The sequence below is a fragment of the Oryctolagus cuniculus genome, chromosome 3 (assembly GCF_051225735.1).
Source record: "Oryctolagus cuniculus isolate XC-2025 breed Fujian yellow rabbit chromosome 3, ASM5122573v1, whole genome shotgun sequence".
NCBI classification, from domain to species: Eukaryota; Metazoa; Chordata; class Mammalia; order Lagomorpha; family Leporidae; genus Oryctolagus; species Oryctolagus cuniculus.
Genome location: NC_142869.1, coordinates 69,926,632 through 69,942,767, shown reverse-complemented (window position 1 = coordinate 69,942,767; position 16,136 = coordinate 69,926,632). Strand labels below are relative to the sequence as shown.

Sequence of the window (16,136 nt, the reverse complement as noted above, 5' to 3'; positions counted from 1 at the left end):
GCAGCAAGGATAAGCCTCAAGCTGGATGTCATATAAACTTATTAAACTGAGCTCAAAGATAGTGAGAAATTCCACTTAACTTTGAACCACCTAAAAACCCAACTCAGACATTGCATTCCATATAAAACTAAAATATGAATTGTTATAAGGATAAATGTTACATGTAAAAAACTCTAAGAATTACAATTCTTCATTTTATTTATGCCATGGTTATATTTAATATGCATTTTCAAATTCAAGAGATTAAATACTTTTTATTCGTTTCCTTTTTTCATATTCCAACTTTACGAACATTAGAACAGCTTAAGCAATTTACTTCTGAAATCACATAAACAATTACAAATAAAAGACTACATAGACTATGTTTACAGTTTTTCTTTCAAAATTGAAAATCAGACCCTCATAGTACTCTAAAATTCTGTGCTCAAATATATTACAATTCTACTAAGCTGTATCATAAACAGCATCTGGCTCCCTAAAATGTCTTCAAAGCTTATTATCTTTCACAGGGAATTTAGCAAGATTTCAGGAAGACTGATCTTGTTGACTCCAGAAAATACAGGAAAATCCTCAGAGGAAAAGCACAATAAAAATGCAAAATAGCAATAAAGTCAACAATAGTTTCATACTACTGACTTCAGAGAATATTCAAATATGTTAATGGATACATAAGTACAGTTTAACAGGGATTTTTAAGAAACCTGAGAATGTTTACTTTTTGAAATTGGATGGGCCCTTAAGTCACTGAGTCCAACAACATCCCATTTAAGAATCTACAAAGTTTATCTACACCTCTCACTGTAGTCTGCTAGAAATTCTTACAGCTAATGTTTCTTTACATTGTTGGACAGACTAGCTGCCATATGGTTCTTGTATTCTTGTTTGAAAATTATATTGAACTCAATCTATGTTTTTTAACTTTCACCTGCTAGGCTACTTTCTAAAATGGGAGAGGAGCTGGAGCCACAGCATAGTGGGCTAAGCTTCTGCCTGCACGCCGCCATCCCATATGGGCTGTTCCTCCTCAGATCCAGCTCCCTGCTTTTGGCCTGAGAAAGCAGTGGAAGATGGCCCAGGTGCTTGGGCTCCTGCACCCATGTGGAAGACTTGTAAAAAGCTCCTAGTTCCTGGCTTCAGATCAGCTCAACTCCAGCCATTGCGGCCATTTGGGGATAAACCAGCGGATCAAAGATCTTGTTTCTCCCTCTCTCTGTCTGTAACTCTGCCTCTCAAATAAATTCTTTAAAAAAAATTTTTTTAAATAAAATGGGAAGGGTCGGTGCTGTGACAAAGCGGATTAACGCCCTGGCCTGAAGTGCCGGCATCCCATATGGGCCTTGGTTGAGACCCTGGCTGCTCCACTTCTGATCCAGCTCTCTGCTATGGCCCAAGTCCTTGGGCCCCTGCACCCATGTGGGAGAACCAGAAGAAGTTCCTGGCTCCTGGCTTCAGATAGGCACAGCACCGGCCATTGAGGCCAATTGGAGTGAACCATCGGATGGAAGTCAGTCTCTCTCTCTCTCTCTCTCTCTCTGCCTCTCCTCTGTGTAACTCTGGCTTTCAAGTAAATAAGTAAATCTTAAAAAAATAAAATAAAATGGGAGAATAAATCTACTTTTATCTACATATTTATATTTTTGAAATATATCATCTTTAGGCTAAATGTATAATCCATAGAATTCCTGAATACACTTTTGGAATACAATGTATTTTCACGTGGCAAGGAATCTTCTTTAAAAAAACTGCCACATGCCGAATTTTGGTGTAACAGCATAGGCGAGTATTCACTCTGAAAATTCTATTAAAACTTCTTCCTTCTGCTTGTAAAGCTGGATTCTCTTCACATACCTCAATCATAACTGAAAAGACTGAAAGCAGAAGCAAGAGTGATTTGCAAAAATATGATTTTTAGAACATATTTATTCATTTAAAAAGCTGCATCAATATATAATTAGTTTATTACTATTAAATAAACATTTCTGGAATAGTCACCTAATTTCTAATGCAAAAAATATTAATAGATATAACCCACAAAATCAAAATCTCTTTGAGGTTCTCAACAATTTCTAGGCAAGCAAAGGGGTCCTAAAACCAAAGACCTATAAGCATATCCTATTTCTCATGAGGGCATTTCCAGAACACTACCCTGGTTTCCCACCTCTACTATGTAAGGAAGTTAACTACCACATTTCCATGAGCTGGAATACTTAAAACATATACACCATCCTCCCTCAGCTAGTGATTTCAAATCAGATGCCTGCAAGGTCACTGGTACATCTTTATTTCCAATGTCTCCCTACAAGTCCTCAATCATGTCCAAATACTTTCATTCTTCTGTCTTAGGAATGTAGTTTTTAAATACCGAAAGAAAGAGCAACATTTTATTCTGTGATGTTCAATTTTTTATGCACTATTTACAAAAAAAAAGTAAAGCAAACCATTGGTAATTGGCAAAGTGGAACAGGAAGAAAAAAATTCAAATATTTTTTAGAATCAATCACTTAATTATTAGAAACTCATTCAAAAGTACCCATGTACTGATAAGTAAGAAAAACAGAAAGTTTGCTTATCTAGCCAAAATGACTCTTAGTATTCTAGACTACAGCAAAGTAAAATTAGCCTTTATTTGAAAATTAAATGTCTTAACTGCCCACCCCCTTAATCTAAATAGAGTTATAGAAGACAAGATGGAAAGGAAATTATAAATTTGAAAGATACTACCAAAAATCTAGAGCTACAGTGCTAAGTACGTCACTTCTAAGAGAATTTCCAAGACTAATAAAGGAAAAGTTTTGGGCCCCAGAGGAATGAGTTTTCACTACTGGGCCAGCACTGTGGCTCAGTGGGTTAAAGCCACAGTCTGCAGCGCTGGCATCTCTTAAGGGCACCAGTTCAAGTCTCCACTGCTCCACTTCCAATCCAGCTCCATGCTAATGTGCACAGGAAGGCAGAGAAAGATGGCCCAAGTGCTTGGGTCCCCTACACCTACATGTGAGACCCGGAAGAGGCTCCTGGCTTCAGCCTGGCCCAGCTATAGCTGTTGTGGCCATTTGGGGGAGTGAACCAGCCTTTCAAATAAATAAATCACTCCTAAAACCCAAGACTCTCAAATCTTCTAATACTTAATGCTGTACTTTAGTTGTAATCAAATAAAACTACATAAACATGATAATGGAAAACAGAGTAAGAAAGAAGAAAGCCAAAATACAGCATATTAAAGATAATCAGATAATAATCTTAAGTCTTTTTTGTTTCAAATATGTCAAAACAAGTTAATGACTTTTAAAGATATTTATATCTTTTTTTAAAGGTTAAATTTAGGGGGCCTAATGCAGTACCCGCATCCCATGTTCAAGTTCTTTCTGTTCTGCTTCCAATCCAGTTCTCTGTTAGGGAAGACAGCAGAGGATGGCTCAAGGGCTTGGGTCCCTTCCACCCACATGGGAGATACTGATGGACCTGGGTCCTAGCTCCCGCCTCTGGTCTGGCCCAGACCTAGCTGTTACAGCCATTTAGGAAGTAAACCAGCAGACTGAAGATCTCTCTTTCTCTCTCCCTGATTTTTAAATAAATAAATAAATCCTTAAAAAATAAATCAAAGTTTGGGGGCGGGCATTTAGTTCAGTGGTTAAGATCTCCATGTCCCACATCAGAAAGCTCTGGCTCCTGACTCCAGCTTCCCACTAAGGCATAACCTCGGAGGAAACTAACTAGGAAACTAACGTTGAGAAATTGGGTTCCTGACACCCATGTAATTATGAAACACAATTTGAATTCTTGCTGGCTCCCAACTTCAGTTTTGGCCCAGCCCTAGCCATCGTGAGCATCTGGAGAGTGAACCAACAGATGGGAGTGCTCTGTCTTCCAAATAAATAAATTTTTAAAAATAAAAGTTCACATAAAAAGAGTTCATCAGATATATATGTATATATATATACATATCTATCTCTGAAATTTAAATTTTTATATTATATGTAAAATCAAATTGGCTGAATTTTTCAAGAAACAAAGATGGCTTTCTTCTTGACATATTCAATACATTCCAGTTCCATTAACAGATACCAGTAGTCACCAGAAGTCAAAAGGTTTCTCTGGGACCGGTGCTGTGGCGTAGCAGGTAAAGCTGTGCCGGTTCCGGCTGCTCCACTTCCCATCCAGCTCTCTGCTATAGCCTGGGAAAGCAGTGGAAGATGACCTAAGTGCTTAGGCCCCTGCACCCATGGGGAGACCCAGAGAAGTTCCTGTCTTCGAATTGGCGCATCTCCAGCCGTTGCGGCCAACTGGGGAGTGAACCAGCGAATGGAAGACCTCTCTCTCTCTGCCTCTCCTTTTCTCTCTGTGTAACTCTGACTTTCAAGTAAATAAAATAAATCTTAAAAAAAAAAAAAGGTTTCTCAACTTCAGAAATTTATACAACATTCTAACATGCATACCTGTAAAAGGTGCTAAACACTTGTTAACATAAAAACTGGAATTTCAATCAACAGAAAGTATCTCTGTCTTGATACCTGAAGCTTCACATAGACAATTCGCGTTAGCATTAGTGAAATCCGAGAATACAGCTCCAAGCTTCAAAATGAATGTACTACCCTAGAGGCTTAACAGTTTTAACTTACATGTTGTTCGGTCAAAAAGAAATATCCCACTGTGGCCATACAGGCACTTGGTGTGAACTGTAACTTTCACAAAGCATGTTCTATGATTTCTTGCATTAACAAACTCACTAGTTTAGATTACATACAAATCTATCATAATCTACACTGTTGGGAAAGATTCTGGTTATTTGGAAGTTCAAGACAAAATATTCCAACCCCTCAAAATTGCCAAGTATCAGGAAAAGTTCAAGTTACCTCAGAAACTCATAATCTAGGTTTTATGGCTCATATAATACAAAAAAAAAATGGTTCATGGAATTCATTTTGGTGCAAAAAATTCTGAAACCTATGCATATTTTTTCATAAACCATATTTTCCATGAACTTTCTGAAGACCCCTCAGAGATGTCAACAAACAATTCAACACTGTTCCTCAGTATCCAGTACAGAGTCTGGTTTATATTAATGGCTCAATAAATACTTGAGAAATGAATAAAATAATGAATGATGAAAAGGCATAGTTTTTTTTAAAAAGTCTCAACTCACAATACTCTCATTAAGCATCTTAATGCAACTGTAAAAGTAAAGGGATGCTAAAATTAACAACTGCCCTATTTACAAAATACATTCTAAAACCTCCATTTACAAATTTTCCAGTGCAAAAAGGAAAATCATGTGGTGGATTAAATTCGAGTCATTCAATAAATAAACTTCCATCTTCTGATAATGAAAACTCGGTGCTGGGGTGAGATGAAAGGAGGAAATGTCTGTCAGTGTATTCGGTATGTTTAATGGATGCCATAAATCAAGCCCTTTCCATGAATTTTCTAGAGCATATTCATGCCAATCTTTGAGCCTATTGTCACTTTCACACATGCTCACAGGAACAAAATGACAAAGAATGCTATGCCTGAACCACTGGATTCAGGGCACAAAACACTTGATTAACAATTGTCAAGACTCTGAATAGTAAATACCGACAGATATTTTCAAAATATATTAATCCCACCGTTTCCTCATAATCGAATCCTTTATTTCTTTAAAAGATTCACCAGACTATCAGACTTCCAGAGCTTTTTTTTTTTTAATATGTGCCTACAGTCTCCTTGTACGAAATAACTGGGAACGAACAACCCATTTACCAATCGCTGATGAACACCGCCAAGCGTTTTCCAGACAAAAGAGCCTTAAGAGATTCCATGCGCACTTCTCCTTCCCCCAGAAATGCATGCTCTCCCAAATTTCATTTTATGTCGTATACCCAAAGTTAAATACAGCAAGTTGAAATTTCAGTCGAAAGCACTCCGGTGCCTTACTAGCTGTGTAACTGCTACATCTGGCGGCAGCACGCTTGCATGCAAGAAGCCAGCAAACTTAGAAAACAATTGTAACCGATCTGGAGCGTGACTGCAGTAACCTTTACGCAGCTATTTCCCACAAAACCCACAACCCTGTCAGAGAAGAACAGTAGCCTCCTTGCACCCGACAAGATAACACACGAGCACGCAGGAGGCGATGTCGAACGAGAGAAAGTTGCAACCATCTGGAGGGGGTGGTTTTAAAAGCCTGCCCACGAGTCAGTCTGCCGTTTGAATTGCTCTAGGGGGCCACGCAGGGGATCAAAGTGCGCTAGATAAATCCGGCGGCTCTACCCCCAAAGGGCAGCGACCCTGCAAGCGAGGGGCATCCTCCAGGTGCCGCCGGGTAGCGGAGCTCGCAGAGCGGGGACCGCCTCTATGGGAGGAGTGCGCCGGGGAAGGGGAGGGGGCTCCAGGATGAAGGCTCCAACCGGAGGGAAAACCCACCGGGGACAGGAGGCCAGGAGGTTAAGAGTGCCGAGTGTCCTAGCAAATGGAGCAGGAAGGGGGCTCGCGGCCGGGGGCAGGCTTCCCACCCTCGCAGGACCGGCTCGGAGGAACCCCAGGCGAGTCTCTGCGCCTCGCCCCGTCCCCACCAGCGCGCACCCCCTCGCCCGTCCCCTCCGCCACCCGCGAGCCGCCACCCACAGCCACAGCGCACTACCTCCCCTTGGCCCGGCGGCCTCGCGTCCACCTCGCCACCATCCCCCACCTCGGGGTCGGGCGGGGGAGACCCGGGGGGCGCGGGGGCCGCTGCGCGGGCGCAGAGGCCCGGGAGCGGGCGCGGGCGCGGTGGCGCTTACCTTCCCTGGGCCTCCCGGATGGCGGCGTGTGATTCAGCAGGGACCTGGCCGCCGCCGCCGAGCCCGGGGTTGGAGACGTGGAGAGCTGGGACCAAGATGGCGGCCCCTCCAAACTTCCACTGCTACTTTGGACACTCATCAAGCTACTTTCTGGGAACCCGACTCCCCCCCTGCGACGGCAGCGGCGGCAACGGCACCGGCACCCGCCTCCGTCATGGCGGGGGCCGCGCTGAGGGCGAGCGAGAGCGCGAGGGCAGGGAGGGGAGAGTCAAGGGGATGGGGGAGGAAACCGAGAGCAGGGGAGGTGGGGAGGGACGAGGTGAGGGAAGGAGAGGGGACGGGGAGGAGGGAAAGGGGGAGAAGCGAGGGAGCGGGCGGGCGCGCCCGAGAGGAGGCGGAGGGACGGAGCGCAGCGGCGGAGGCGTCGAGGGGGCGCCCGCCGGGGCCGGGGTCGGAGCGCGGGCGGAGCGCGGGCTGCGCCGGCTGAGGAGACTTCCGCGGGCGGAACCTGCCGGCACCTCTGCAGTGCGTCGGCCCCCGGCGTCGCCCGGCCGGCAGCGGCGGTGGCGGCGGCGGCGGCGGCGGCGGGCGGTGGGTGGCGGCTGAGGCGGCGGGGTAACCTCTGCATCAGTTACAGGCGGCGGCGGCGTCACGCGCCGCCTGTGCAAACACTATCGCGAGGCTCCTGCGCCTCCGGTAGCGGCGGCGGCGGCGGCGGCGGCCGCAGCAGCGGGCATGGGGGAGGGCCCTGCCGGGGGCTGGGGGCGGGGGGTAAGGAGGGAGCTAGCGCGCGCGAGGGGAGGAGACGCGGGCGCCGGGCGGGTTGCAGCGCGGCGCGGGAGCCCGGGGTCGAGGGACTCGCGTGCGCGGGGGCAGCCTCCTCGCGGCGGCCGGAGGGAGGCGCGCCCCGCTCGCGCCCCCGCCGCGCCGCTCGGGCTCCCGCGCCGCTGCCACCTGCCTCCCCCTCTCCGCCTCGGCAGCGCGCCTGGCTCCAGACCCACACCCAGCCGGGGGAAGGAACGCTTCTGCTGCCTCTCGGCTGTCGCGTCTCGGGAGTTCGATGTGATGGTTTCTCAAAATGGAACTGAAAAGTTGCGAGTTGCTTCTTTCTCGCCCCTCAGCACGGCGAGGGGCGTGTGCGCCTCCACGTCTACAGAATGGGAGTAATTACCAAATAAAGGAGCCGAGGAGAAAAAGTGGGGAGGGGGTGCGGCGAGGGGAGTGGGAAAACCAAACTTTCTAATGTTTTCTGAAAAAGACGATGTTGAGTAAAGGAATTGAGAATCACCACCGGTGTTGTAGATCTATGTGCAGAATAGCAGTGCTTTGTTTTAAAACTGTAAGTGGAAAATCTAAACGGAAAATTTTGATCACTGAATTCACGTATTAGAAAACTGTACAGGGTTCATCTTGTAGAAGAGGGTACGATTTCTAGAAATTTCCAACGTGTTTCCAGTGCCTCTGCTGAGCAGACTACAAAAATCCCAAAACAAATTACAGCATTTGCTATAATTTATAGATACAGTGTAGCTGTTTCCACGCCCATACACGTACACACACACACACACACACACACACACACCAGGGACTGGGTATCGCCTACAGGAAAGAGCAGCCTAACAGTTCAGGAAAAACAGCAAGGTTATTGCTCTTTTTGAAAACCAAATTGCATCGAACACGAAAAAAAGATTATGATGCAGAGCAACTGTATAGACGTGAGGAAATGACATGATTACCAGGGGGACGAAAATGCCACTTCTATTTTTTATTTTTATGACTTGGCATTTCTCATAGTTAATGTTTTGTTCAGATAAACTCACACTAGAATAGAGCCTTGGTTGTCAGCCTCAGAAATAATTTTAGTTTTCTTGTGCTTTAGATACTCCAGTGAGGTTTTTTGGCGTGTTTCACTTTTCAAACTTAACAGGGAGCTCCCACAACTTTATTGAGGTATAATTGACGTACAGTAAGCCGCACATGTTTATGATTTGGTACACTGATGGGTATGCACGCCTGAAACCACCCCTGCAAGAATACATCTTTACCCTCCAAGGTTTAAGGTTTATCCTACCCCTTTGTGGTTCCTTCTTGGGTCTACCTCTACTCCCACCCCACCCCTATAGATCTGTTTCCTGTCACTAGAGAGTAGTTGGCTTTTTCTAGAATTTTAGGTAGGTGAAAGCATACGGTCTATACTCTTGTCTGGCTTCTTTCATTCCATGATGACTGAGACTTATCTGCACTGTTGCATGGATCAGTAGCACCTGTTTGTCGCTGAGTAGTAGTAGTCCATTGTGAGAACACACCACACTTTGTTGGCGCAACTGTTGATGGACACTCGCACTTTCCACGTTTGGGCCATTATGAGTAATGCTGTCGTGAGCATGTCTTGTGCAACTCTTTGTGGACACGGGCTTCTCTTTTGCTTAGGCACTTACCATTAGATTTGTATACCAAAGTTCATGCACTCTAACGCCATGTAGATAAATACATGCTCTTACTGTATTTTTGGGTATCCACTTAGCAGATTGTGGTGAAAAGAGCGTAAGACAGGAAGGAAGTTGAGACCTAAGTGTTAGTCTCAGCAGGTTATCATCCTTGATTTCAGTTTCCTCGTCTGTGAAAAGGAGGTTAGTCACTGCCTGATCTCTTATGCTGCTAGCCGTTCCCAGACTACAAGGGCCTCGAGTCCTCTTCAAGATGGTAAACCAAGCCCAAGCAAAGAGGTTTGGAAACCATAGGTTGTCTTCCTCCCAACTTGCTCCAGAGCTTCAAGTTACCTTTATCCCAACCTACATTCATTTTAAGCAGACTGAGGATCACAGTATATGCATAGTCAAATTACTCTGTATGGTTTTGTTGTCAGAGCGGCCTAAGAGGGACAATTGAACATTCATTTCCTGCTTTCTTGTACCTTACAATGAAGGAAGCACACACCAACCTACAAAGAGGCCTCTATCAGCAAAAGGGAGCCAATTAAGCAAACTGTCACTTGGCCTGAAAATGGAATGCTGTCTCATCAGTTTTAAACCGTTTAGAGACACAGACAGCTAGCTCCCATCTGCTGGTTCACTTCTCAGATGCCCACAATGGCATGCCCAGGGCTGGACAGGAAAGCTGGGAGCCAGGAACAAAATCCAGGTCTCCCACACTGGGGGCAGGAATCCAATTACTTGAGTCATTATCCACTGCCCTAAGGTCTACACCAGCAGGAAGCCATAGTCAGGAGACAGAGCTGGGCATGGCAACCAGGCACTCCAATGTGGGACCCAGGAGTCTCAACCAATAACTGTTCAGATAAACACCCATCCCTATGTCATCATTTTTTAATACAGACAAAAGAATACCAAAAAGGAAGACAGTTTCACACTATAGTGAGTGAAAAAGTGGATGTGACTCCAAATCATTTGTAACTGTGTATAAGAAATAAGTTGAAGGATATACCCCAAAAAGTCAGTGGTTAGCCTTGGTTTGTAAGATTGGGTAGTTAGGGCTATTTCTTTTATGCTTTTCTGAATTATGTACAATGAATCATGTGTTACTTTTTATACTCAGGGAAAGTTCAATAAAGACTTTTTAAGGCATTTAAATATGAAAGGGCCTCTAGACACATTATGCAAATGATTATAGAAAATTATTATGTCAAAAGCATGACTTTTAAATGGTAAACAGAAGCTCCTGTACAGCGTGCACACTTGCTAGCACATAGGCATCTGAAAATGTCTGATGGAGCAACAGGATGGCCAGAGTGATAGACTGCACAACAGGAAAAAGATGTATCCACCACTTGCTTGCAGAGTTGGTTTCAGGCACATCTATGCATCACAACTCATCAAATCACCTGAAGGAAAGAAATCAGGAGAGTGCAGATCCCGACAGAGGGACACCTGCAATTCTGTGGTGAAGGAGAAATCTCAAGAGCCAGGAAAAAAAAATCATCGGAAGGGGTTTTTTGGCAGCCTTCTTGGGAAAATGTTCCCAGAGGGAAAGTCAACTTGAGAACACAGGTGTGAACTGAGCAAGCAAAACAAAGCAGCAAAAACTGCTTTGAAAGAATCTGGAAGAATGTAAGGAGAGTTCTGTGGATCAAATGCTCTGTGAGGACGGGGGCTTGAGCTTCCAGGACGCTGCCTGGCTCTGTCAAGGTGTTTGGATGGAGTGAATGAGTGATAAACAACAATGGGCTGGGATAGAGGGGAGGGAGCAATGCAGGAGCGGTGTTCCAGGGTCTCCCTATGGACGGTTTATAGGCACAAGGAGGAGATCTGAGGTCTGATATACGGTATGACAGAAATTTACAGCTACACTTAGTAGACTTGTTTCTACTTAATACCACAGAAAACATACTTACAAAACACCTAATATCACAAACGCATTTGCTCCTCTTAATATTTGATTCCTTCTAAAGTCAAAGAAAAGTTTATTGCCCAAGCCACCTGGGTCCATTTCCCCCAAATCAACCACATTGAGCCTAGAGCCTAAGTGAGGTGTCCTTTCTCATTACTCCCAAACAACGAGTACTGAAGCCGGTCCATCCTGCCTTGAAAGCAGTTGTGTCTTTCACTTCCCAACTCAGTGTTCAGTGCAGCCACAAATGTAGCTTGCAGTCAGCCTTGAGATGAGTATTTCCACCCCGTGAATGGGCAAAAGTTACAAATCAGGGCTCTCTCCCACCGCTCAGAGCCAGTTATTAAGCAAACATTCACCGGCACAGCACTGCTCCTGTAGTACAGGTACCATTGATCTGCTGCCCTTGGTCCTCAGTGCCCCTCTCCCTGCTGAGGGTCTAGGAGGGGCTGGGACTGTGGCTGTCATATGTACAGCTGTGTCTCCAACCCCTAGCACCTGCCTGGCATATGGTTGGTGATACATATTTGTTGAGCCAGTCAATTACCCACAGAGCTGATTAACCAGCATGTGAGCCCCAGTGCTAACTTGTTTAGAAACACCTGGGTTAGCCATCAAGCAAAGGAGGAAAGGGCAGAAGCTCCCCTACTCCACCCTCACCACACTCGTCCCTCACTGGCGGATGTGTGTGATTTGGTAAAGTTCACTTACTTTGTCAGGATTTCCAGATGAAATATAAATTTTGTCTGGATCATACTTTTACTAAAAATGATTTGTTGTCTATCTGAAATTCAAATTTAACTAAGTACCCTGTATGCTAGCTTGCTAAATCTAGCAACAGTATCCCTTTTGATCTAAGAGAAGAAATAGTTCATTTGATAGTAAAGTTGCAGATACTAAGTCCTGGGAATTCCATCCAAATACTAGATCCTAAAGCAGTTCTTATTCATGTGCACCAAGAGATAAGAACAAGAATGTCCACAGTACAACTGCTTGTCATAGCCAGAAACTGGAGGAGCCGGCGCTGTGGCATGGAAGGTAGAGCCTCTGCCTCCAGTGCCGGGATCCCCTGTGGGCGCCTTTTTGAATGCCGACTGCTCCACTTTGATCCAGCTCTCTGCTATGGCCTGGGAAAGCAGTAGAAGATGGCCCAAGTCCTTGGGCCCCTGCATCTGAGTCAGAGATCCGGAAGAAGCTCCTGGCTCCTGGCTTTGGATTGGCGCAGCTCCGGCCATTGCAGCCATCTGGGGAGTGAACCAGCGGATGGAAGACTCTCTCTCTCTCTCTCTCTCTCTCTCCCTCTCCCTCTCCCCCTCCCCCTCTCCCTCTCCCTCTCTCTCTCTCTCTCTCTCTCTGCCTTTCTGTAGCTCTGTCTTCAAATAAATAAATAATCTTAAAAAAAAAAAAAAACAAACCTGGAAACCACTCAGTATCCATCGACAAGAGAGGGAGATACCACACAATAATTAAAACACACAGATAATACTAATTAAAAGAATAAGCTACAGAAGGATAAAGTCAGTTTGATTACATTTAAAAATACTCAAAAACATTAAAATCAAGTAATGTATAATTCAGGGATGTATATGTGGTTAAGTTAGAAAGAAAAAATGGAAATGAAAAGTCAAAAGCAGAGTAGTTAACCTCTGTCAGGGAAAGGGGTGGGTGTGATCAGAGGAACTGCAAAAGTATTGCTAAATGCACTGCTCAGTTGGGTGGGGGTACAGAGAGAGATTTGCTTCATCCTTTCTGTTTAAACTGCTTATAGGTATTAGATCTACTCTTCCATGTACAAAATATTACATTACAAAACTCACATTGACATTTAATTCCCAATGTAATGGTGTCAAGAGGTGGTGGAGACTTAAGAGGCATTTGGGCCACGAGGGACCTGCCCTCATGAAGGGGTTAATGTAGTTCCCTCCAGAGTGGGTTAGTTATCCCAAGGTCAGCTTGTCATAAAGTAGGCCTGGCACCTCCCTGAGTCTCGCCAGTGAGCTTCTCTTCTGCACACACATGCTTGATTTGCCACCTTTCCACCAAGCACAGAGCAGCATGAGGCCCTCGCCAGGCGTGCAGTAGATGCCAGTGCAATGCTCTTGGACCTCCAGAACTGTGAGCCTAAATAAATAAGCAGCTTTTCTTTTTAAATTACCGTGTCTCAGGTAGCTTGTTATAGCAGCAGAAAACAAGCTTAGGCAGATGTCAGTATAGCTCCCTCTACCCAGAAGCGTCCTTAGACTTTGATTCCCTTCTTTGTACAGATGTATGCACACAGATCGGCACACCTGAAGTTGCCTATCCAGGGGTACTGTTGTGTCATGGCACAGTGGGCTAAGCAGCCCTGCATCCCGTATCAGCATGTCTGGTTTGTTTCCCGGCTCCTCCACTTCTGATCCAGCCTTCTGCTAAGAGGAGGAGGCAGCAGATGACGGCCCCAGTGTTCCGGCCTCTGCTCACTCACATGGGAGACCTGGATGGAGTTCCAGGCTTCTGGCTTCAGCCTGGCCCAACCCTGGCTGTTGTGGGCATTTAAGGAGTGAACCAGAGGATGCAAGATCTCTGCCTCTCTGTTTCTGTCTCTATAGCTCTGCCTTGCAAGTAAATAAATAAAAATATTAACATTGAAGGGAATAATAAGAGGAATATAGCCCTATTGGATGTTAAATTTATTTTTTAAAAATGCCATCTAGGGGCTGGTGCTGTGGCGCAGTGGGTTAACACCCTGGCCTGAAGCACCAGCATCCCATATGGGCGCTGGTTCTAGTCCCAGATGCTCCACTTCTGATCTAGCTCTCTGCTATGGCCTGGGAAAGCAGTGGGAGATGGCCCAAGTCCTTGGACCCCTGTGCTCATGTGGGAGACCGGAAGAAGCTTCTGGCTCCTGGCTTCGGATCAGCCCAACTCTGGCCATTATGGCCATCTGGAGAGTGAACCAGCAGATCTCTCTCTCTCTCTCTCTCTGCTTCTCATTCTCTCTCTGTGTAACTCTGACTTTCAAGTAAATAAATAAATCTTAAAAAAAAAAAATGCCATCTAGGGGCCAGCGCTGTGGTGCAGCGGGTTAAAGCCCTAGCCTGCATCACCGGCATTCCATATGGGCGCTGGTTCTAGTCTCAGCTGCTCCTCTTCTGATCCAGCTCCCTGCTATGGCCTGGGAAAGCAGTAGAAGATGGCCCAAGTCCTTGGACCCCTGCACCCACGTGGGAGACCCAGAAGAAGCTCCTGGCTCCTGGCTTCGGATCGGTGCAGCTCCAGCCGTTGCGGCCATCTGGGGAGTGAATCAGAAGATAGAAGACGTCTCTCTCTGTAACTCTGTCTTTCAAATAAATAAAATAATTCTTTAAAAAAAAAAATGCTAGCCGGCGCCTCAGCTCAATAGGCTAATCCTCCGCCTGTGGCACCAGCACCCCAGGTTCTAGTCCCAGTCAGGGTGCTGGATTCTGTCCCAGTTGCTCCTCTTCCAATCCAGCTCTCTGCTGTGGCCTGGGAGTGCAGTGGAGGATGGCCCAAGTGCTTGGGCCCTGCACCTGCATGGGAGACCAGGAGAAGCACCTGGCTCCTGCCTTCAGATCAGCATGGTGCACCAGCTGCAGCGGCCATTGGAGGGTGAACCAACGGTAAAAAGGAAGACCTTTCTCTCTGTCTCTCTCTCTCTCACTGTCCACTCTGTCAAAAATTTAAAAAAAATGCCATCTCAACATATCACCTTAACCAGCTTTCTGATTAGACAAATCACCCTGGATTATGAAGTTCTCTCATTTTATTAGGCTTGTTCTACCTGCAGTGTACAATTTTGAAAGCCACTGCTTCAAGGTTTTGGTTTCCACATCCCTGCAGAGAGAGTTCCAGGGTCTTCTGCACAATAGGCTAGGTTACACTTCCTCTGCTCTTTCCAGCAATGTTACCTCCTTCAGGTTTATGGATCCATTTGAAAAAAACAAAACAAAACAAAACAAAAAAACACAACGTTTTGGTTCATGAATCTAAAAAAAAAAACCAAAAACCTGGAATTACAAGATTCCCAAAACTGATTCATTTTGCCTAAAGTTAAAAAATTGTAACCATAATATCCCCTCCCTAAACTGCACCAGAAACTATCCTTCAAGGACATGAGCATTATGTTTACAAAACAAAGTACAACAAGCAAACAGTTCTCAGCAGATTTTAAATCCAGAGCACACCTCTTAAAAAAGCAGGCGACCTTGAAAAGTAATTAAGAAAGCATATAAAACCAAATGTAATCTGGTGACACACTTTACTCATCCTAAGGTTTACTGATTAAAGCAAAATATAAATTCATCACATTAGAGGGAAAAATAAAAATCTCTGAAATCTTACCCTGGACTTTATTTTTGCTACATGAATTTTTTTTTGTAGGCAAAGAAATGAATGTTTCCTTCATAAAAAAATCATTCTTGATTTTTGACAATATCTTTTTAAAGTTGTTTTATTTTTATTAATATAAAGAGAACAGATTTCATGTGTTTCATGTAATTGTAAGAAAATAACCATACTTCCCTCCCCTTCTCCCATTCTCCCTTTCTCAATCCTCTTTTTTTTCCTTGATTTTTGCAGTAACATACTTAAAATTTACTTTATAATCACAAGCTCAATGCATCACTAACCATAATGTTCAACAAGTAATAAGTAGAAACACCACTGTTCCACCGGAATATAGACAAGGACAAGGACCATAAATAATAATCAGATCATAAGATGTCTGTTTCAGGGGCCAGTGCTGTGGCGTAGCAGGTAAAGCTGCCTCCTGCAGTGTGGGCATCCCATATGGGCACCAGTTGGAGACCTAGCTGCTCCACTTCTGATCCAGCTCTCTGCTATGACCTGGGAAAGCAGCAGAAGATGGCCCAAGTCTTTGGGCCCCTGCACCTACATGGGAGACCTAGAGGAAGCTCCTGGCTCCTGGCTTTGGATGGGCACAGCTACAGCCGTTGCGGCCAATTGGGAAGTGAACCAGCAGATGGGAGACCTCTCTTTCTCTCTCTGCCTCTCTTTCTCTTACTGTGTAACTCT

The 16,136-nt window shown here is 45.1% G+C and overlaps 1 protein-coding gene and 1 long non-coding RNA gene across 3 annotated transcripts in view; one reads left to right on the top strand and one right to left on the bottom strand.

Moving 5' to 3' along the window:
• TLK1 (tousled like kinase 1) overlaps nt 1–7,082 on the bottom strand; it is a 153,496-nt gene extending 146,414 nt beyond the window's left edge. For both annotated transcript variants that reach the window (XR_016230817.1, XM_002712279.6), the window contains exon 1: nt 6,756–7,082. Coding sequence is in view for 1 of the 2 variants with exons in the window: in XM_002712279.6 (XP_002712325.1) it covers nt 6,756–6,894 (139 nt within the window). In the remaining variant the exon portion in view is untranslated. The remainder of the gene's footprint in view (nt 1–6,755) is intronic.
• Nucleotides 6,347–14,458, top strand: LOC149127386 (uncharacterized). The gene is made up of 2 exons (XR_016230818.1): nt 6,347–6,518; nt 14,243–14,458. It is a non-coding gene; the product is annotated as an uncharacterized LOC149127386 (long non-coding RNA).
• The last annotated feature ends 1,678 nt before the right edge of the window (nt 14,459–16,136 follow it).